This window comes from Rhopalosiphum maidis, chromosome 3 (assembly GCF_003676215.2).
Source record: "Rhopalosiphum maidis isolate BTI-1 chromosome 3, ASM367621v3, whole genome shotgun sequence".
Classification (NCBI taxonomy): domain Eukaryota; kingdom Metazoa; phylum Arthropoda; class Insecta; order Hemiptera; family Aphididae; genus Rhopalosiphum; species Rhopalosiphum maidis.
This window is the reverse complement of record NC_040879.1, coordinates 32,123,179-32,130,039: the sequence shown is the minus strand read 5'-3', so window position 1 is coordinate 32,130,039 and position 6,861 is coordinate 32,123,179. Positions and strand designations below refer to the sequence as shown.

At 23.8% G+C, this 6,861-nt stretch overlaps 1 protein-coding gene across 1 annotated transcript; it reads right to left on the bottom strand.

Annotated features, from left to right (window-relative positions):
* Positions 1-1,093: 1,093 nt before the first annotated feature.
* On the bottom strand, positions 1,094-6,725 carry LOC113556967 (protein OPI10 homolog). The gene is made up of 3 exons (XM_026962215.1): positions 6,336-6,725; positions 5,882-6,011; positions 1,094-1,929 (listed from the first exon to the last, which is right to left on the bottom strand). Exons 1-3 carry the CDS (start codon positions 6,384-6,386, stop codon positions 1,505-1,507), a joined length of 606 nt encoding a protein of 201 aa, XP_026818016.1. The 5' UTR covers positions 6,387-6,725; the 3' UTR covers positions 1,094-1,504.
* Positions 6,726-6,861: the final 136 nt, after the last annotated feature.

Genomic DNA, 6,861 nt, shown 5'->3' with positions numbered 1-6,861 from the left:
TATTTTTTATAAAAAAAAAATCAATACTTAATGTTGATAAATTTTGAAGGGAATTTGGCAAACAATAATGTGATTCGTTATGAACTAATTTAAAATTAGTTTATGACTTTATATAATATTAAATAAGTCAAAAAAACGAATTTATCTACATATATTTTTTTTTTTTTGGTGGGTGTCCAGACACCGTGGACACCACCCCCCCCCCAAATACGCCACTGGATACATTGGATCGTCAGAAAGTATATAATTTACTGAAAATGAAAGTAAGTAGGTTATACGATAAATTTAATGGATATTAAAACAAACTACTAAATTTGTTTTATCAAATGATTAAGATTCTCACCTATATTATTACCTATAATATTTTATTGTATAAGAAATTTAAAATTTCTTTATTCTAACAAAAAAATATTATACAGTACATTTAACTAGTTATTGAACTAAACATTTTTTGCAATTATTTTAGTATTCATGATTTTAAAAATCAAAATTATTTATTATTAATTTTTGCTTCCTATCAAAAATAGTCATACATACAGCACATTATTTTTAAATATTAAAGAAATTTGCTTGCTAAATAATTACGGTTTCAATCATGCAGTTACTGTTGTGTTAAGGCCGTACCTATGGGGAGGGGGTTGGGGGTATTTTAGATGTTATGTTTTATTGTGATGAATAAATTGAATAATTTTTTTTAAACTGATCAGCGTCAATATAAACTTTATAAAAAACATATATGATGTAAATAGCTAAAATAATGAATAAAAGCCAATTTAATATTTTTAACTCAAATTATGTGATTACTAGATATTATTTGTACAATGTAAAAATTTAGTATAAAACACATAGCACAAAAAAATGTTCTGTAAACTGTATAATATTATTAAAACATAGGCAAGTTTTTGATAAGTGAAGCCATGGATAAAAAAAATATTTAAATGCAAAATAATATATTACAATGTTTTTTAAAAATGACTAAAAACAAATGGTCTTAATCCCTGCAAAAATATACATTTTTGTTTTTAAACAGATCATGAAACTTTTATGCTTTTTAGTAAACTAAAATTATTACAAACATTTGTCACAAATAATTAAAAAATAAAGAAGAGCAAGTTGTACAAAATGAGAATTATAATTTTATTTTTAATAATGAACACTTTTTTTTTTATGGAAAATGGTCTTTTGTTTCTTAACAGGTACTAAAATCATAATAACTTGAGGAAAAGCAAAATGAAAATAAATCCTTCATTAAACGAAATTTAAGTATCTAAAAATATATAAATTATACATATTTTAGATTATTTTACATAAGTCTTATTATTAATTTAAGGCACATAGCTTAAACTTAAAGACTATCATTAACAACAATTTAGACAGTCTCTGTATATTACTTATCAAATAGTTATATAACATATTATATAATGCCAATTTATCATTTTAGTATCAAATAAATCATATTACACTAAGTATAAAGAAGAATTAGATATATATTAAAAATTGGATACTAGGATTTCCAAAAATTTGGGTTTAAATTTAATTTCCTCTCAAAGTTTTCATACCATTTTTGAACTGATAAGAGTGGTACCATGGATGTCTGCTGTGAACCACCGTCAACTGCATAACTAGATACATAATTGTATAAATTTTGTACCATTTTTTGCGTGAACTCAACAAATGTTGATAAATTTTGTGTTGGTTCTATGCTGGTTATTTGCATTTCAGCATTTAATAAAGGTTCAATGGAAATACCAATTTGAGCATTTATAGAAATTGATGGGAATTGACTAAATGCATTTATTGGTTGGTTTGTTATATCAAAATGCTGTTTAAGATTTGAAAGCTTAAAAATAGCGGATGGCTTGTTATTAGACAGAATACCTAATAGTTGCCAATTTGGTTTTGCATTTTCATCTGGCCAACTGAAGTACACTAGAATAAAACATAATAAATAAATAAATATAAACAGTTAAAGTGTTACCTATAATAAAGCAATTTTTTTCATACTAAATTATTATTTATTATTATTGTTATTTAAATACTATATTTAATCTAAATATATTCGGAACACTCCTTAATTTAAATTAATTTTTAAACTTGATAAATTGATATTATTGAACATAATTTAGTAAATTAAATTCATTAATGTAAATTATAGATTTAAAAAAATGATAAGTTCAACATAATCAAGTGTAGATTAGTATATTGGGAAAGCGGAAACTTTCTTCCACCATCCTTTGTGTGGGTCACTTTATCAATATTTTTATAAAATAATACACATATGAACAATTACAAATTATATAAAATACCAACAGTAATGAATAAATTGTTGAAAATATTATTGAATGTTTATAAAAAATAATCAAACATTTAGCATGATTTTCACCTACTAATTTTAATAGTTATAAAAATGGATTTCAAAAAATGCTTTATATGTGCTATAATTTGAAAAATAATACTATAAATAATTTGTAATCAAAATTATTATTTTATCATAAGTAGGAATAAATTAAAAAACATTACATAACTATTAGATATTTTTGATATTAGTTATAAATGCATGTACAAAAACTCTTTTAAATAAAAAAAAATGAAATGTAAATAAACAAAGTAAATAATAATAATACACAAACTTCTATATAATATTAAATAGTGAATTTTTGTCATCAGTTGAAGCATTGCTTATCAAGTACTGCTATGTTTTGAGTAAATATTATTACAATGCTATATGCATAATATTATGCGCTATACAGTAAGTATAGAATACAATACTACAAAAAAGTAAAAGACCATTTGTTAACCAAGTTAATTTTATTTAATAATCAATAATACTATCTTTTTAAAATTTAGGTCACAATATAATATACCTATACTAAAGTAGGTTTTTATGTATTTGTTGTATTTTAAATACTTTAAGTAGTATACTTTTATTGTCATTAATAATTTATAAATTAAGACTAAAGAATCACCAAAAAATATAATTTGCATATTTATAGGTACCTATTTATGTATTTAAAAAAATATTATATATAAGTTTATTAGGTTACCTATCAATTTACCTATTATTTTGGTGTCTAATATTGTAACTTTTTAAATAATACAAATTATTTTTCATACATTTGTCTGTAATCATTATTTTATTTTATCACTTAAAACTGTTAATCCTTTCAACCATATAAACTAATAGACGTGGCATACGGTAAATATCTTGATGCCAACATCGTGTAATGTGTGACGTCACGTTTGGGCAATAACGCCGACTGGACTGTAGATAGTATTGCGGCTATCACAATAAATCATTGACTTTTGAATTTTTATTCCTATTCCTATTTCCTTACTATAATATAATTTATCTATCTCGGTTCTCTTCTATAGTATGGATTATTTATTTATTTACTATGATATATTTTTAATTAATATATTATTATCTAATATAAATTCTAGATTTAAGGACTCAGATTTATATATATGACTTAAAATCATGAAATAGTACAATTATATTTATGTCATTTTAAGATCTAAATAATATGATCTTAGTATATAAGATATCTAAGTATGTTTTAAAAACTATTAAATATTGAAAATATACATTAATATGTTCTAATGCTTATTGCTTAGGTATAAAGGAATTAATATTTTTAATTAAATGTCCATGGAATATACTTTGTGCCTACACTTGGATTATAGTTTGATAAATCAGTAAAAAATTAAAATGCATACAATAGAAATAAAAATCTATTATCTAAATACTGCAGTTAATTTTGATGTTAATATAAAACATAAATAAAATAAAATAATTTATTTTATTTTTAAAGTTTAAAAATCAAATTATTTTTTAAATTATAGCAACTTATTCATTATTTACAATTTATATATAAAATACAATTAATTTTATTGATTGGAAAATAAAATCTTTTTCGTTAATACACTACAAACACATTTATTATTTCGTAAATCATTAATTGAATCTGCTTTATGATTAATTTTAAATAATTGGTAATAATAATTTTGACTAATGATATTATATGATTTCCTTGAACATCTTCATATGAACATGTAAGCTCTTAAAAATTGATTTGTTCATATTGCGTAAAAATTTGATGACTAATATCTCCATAATGTTTTTTTTAATTTAAATTGTCAGTTTGTTTAATTATTCTAAATACTGATTTAGCTAGTTTGCACAAATAAATAACATCAAGTGATGCATTTATGAGACCACCCTTTGTATTTGAAGAATATTGTTTTAGATTCACAAGTCTAGATCTATGTTCAGTTGAAGTTAAAGCGCAAATACAAATATTACATTTAACAATTTTTTTAACTTTCTTAACTACAAATCCAGATATATAGCTTACAACATCTACAACATAATGTGATAAATATGCAGAACAAGAAATTACCATTTTTTTTTATATATATTAATATAATATTATAAATTTATTATAAATATAAAATATGAATTATATATAAGAATATAAAACATATTTTAAAATATAATATGTCTAATTGTATTAATAAATAATAATTAGGTGAATAACAAAACAATGGTAAAAATGATAGTTATCTACCAAAAACCGTGAACGCTAAATGAACAAATTAATAATTCAAAATTATTTTGCTCAAACGTGACGTCATATCACTGAACATGATGGCTACATAATTGTGCCTATACAAGCATATGATAAGGCACGTCTATTGGTTTATATAGTTGAAGGTTATTCTTAATACATTATATATAATGAATATAATGTATTGTTAAACGAAAACATGACGGCCATTCAATTAGTTGGCTTCTCAGTTTACAATAGTTATCAAATTATGGAGTACCTTATCTAGTATTATATAGAAGTCTGTATACTTTATTTAATATACACCAATTTATTAGGAAAACAGCTTAATGGGACAATTCTTTAATTACAAAATAGACTTATGAATTTATGATTATAGTATAAATATGTACCACTTATTTGGGACTCAAAAGAGAATAATTGAAATATTTTTATCAAGTATATTATATAAATATTATAATTTATAATTCAACAATATTAATTATAGAATTAAATAACTACTTTCTATAAAATAATAAACTAAGTGCAAATAGTGCAATTGAATACTTTTTTATTCCCAAAATGTAATAAACATGTAATTTTTTATGAATATATATATATGTATTTTTTGTATTAAAAATTACTATTATTTTATACTTAAATTATGTATGTATTTATTATGTTATAAAAACATTCTTCTATATGTGTATTAATAAATGGTACTTTCCTGTTATACAAGACAATGGCTAATATCGCAACTACCACCCAAGATTACCTCCATAATTTAAGCACCACAATTTGCGCACTTTCCTATTATCATAGACTACCTTACAAGTACCTAATAAATCAGTAATTAATCACCAACAAATTTTTTTGTGTCATTTTATTATTTAAAATTATTGAGACAAAATAACATGTAACTAATATACCCCAATAAAGTGGAGTGCCATATAACAATTTATTATAATTTGCATATGATAAGTATTTTTTTTACACTTGCTTGATATTTATTTAAAAACTAGGTGGATTGCTAACACTGATTATCAATTTTAAGTTATTAAAACTTATTGGCAAAAATTGCAAACATAGCTTTTTATAAAAATTATCCAATAATAAAGATTTTGATAAGGTTTAAACAGTTGAAAAGGTAAAATGAAATTGATTTCACATAGAGTTTAACTATTAAATGTCAAATGTTTTAAATGTAAACTCTTTGAAATAATTATACTACATAATTTTTAGATGTTATGCATTATATTTCTGTATTTAACTATGAAATTATAATTTTTAAATTAATACTATTTATACTTTTATAAGTAATGGCATATTGTTACCTGAACCAGCTGTTCCCTCAGGAAATGGCACAAGTCCGGTCAAAAACACACAAATGTAATTCACAGACTCAGCAGAGTTGATAGTTATCATGAATTTTGTTTCTTCTAAACGTTCAAAATCTGTTCGTACCTAAATAATAAGAATTATTTTCATCAACAAATATAAAAAATAGGTATAGAAAACAAATTTATGTAAACTGCGACAAAAAAAATTAACATTATATAATCTGCGACATAACCGATAAAATATATTATACAAACTGCGGCAATTTATTTATATCGCAGTTCACATATCAACTTTTGGAAAAAGTGTAATTTTGTCACAGTTTACCATCTCTCTAAAAAAACTTGATTCAACATATAAATTATAATTTTTGTATAACAATCTTAATGGCACAGTGAAGTAGACCACAAATTGTATACAACTGTCAGATTACACAACCAGATTACTCACCAGTCTACCGCTAACCAACAAGCCAAACATAGCTGGCACCGAGTCCACCATGGTAACAAATCACAGTCAAACGAAATTGATCAGATCGCCAAATAGTCAAATATGTTGAAAACGGATAAGACTTGGCCGAATTCGCATCAAACAGAATAGTGGTTTTACGATTGTACAATACAAATCGCATGTAAAGACAGCAAAGATAGTAAGATACCAACTGCAGGCATACGTTTATAGGCGTATTAAAGGAATATTGAATTTGATTCACACACGGCTGGAGAAAAAGGAGCAGAATCGTACTAAACTACAGAAGAGTAAGTGTAGTGGCCAGTAACCGATCTAGAAGATTCGCGAACGGACATAGTTGATTATTTAATATTTATTACTATCGAGGTTTCCACGCCTATGCTACAATTTAATGACAGATAACGTGAATACGTGATAAAGAATGCCGAGCGCCCGTTCGGCACACGTGCTCCGTGATAAGGTGAAGTGCCAAATGGTTATTAATTTTTTTTAACATAGATACTTG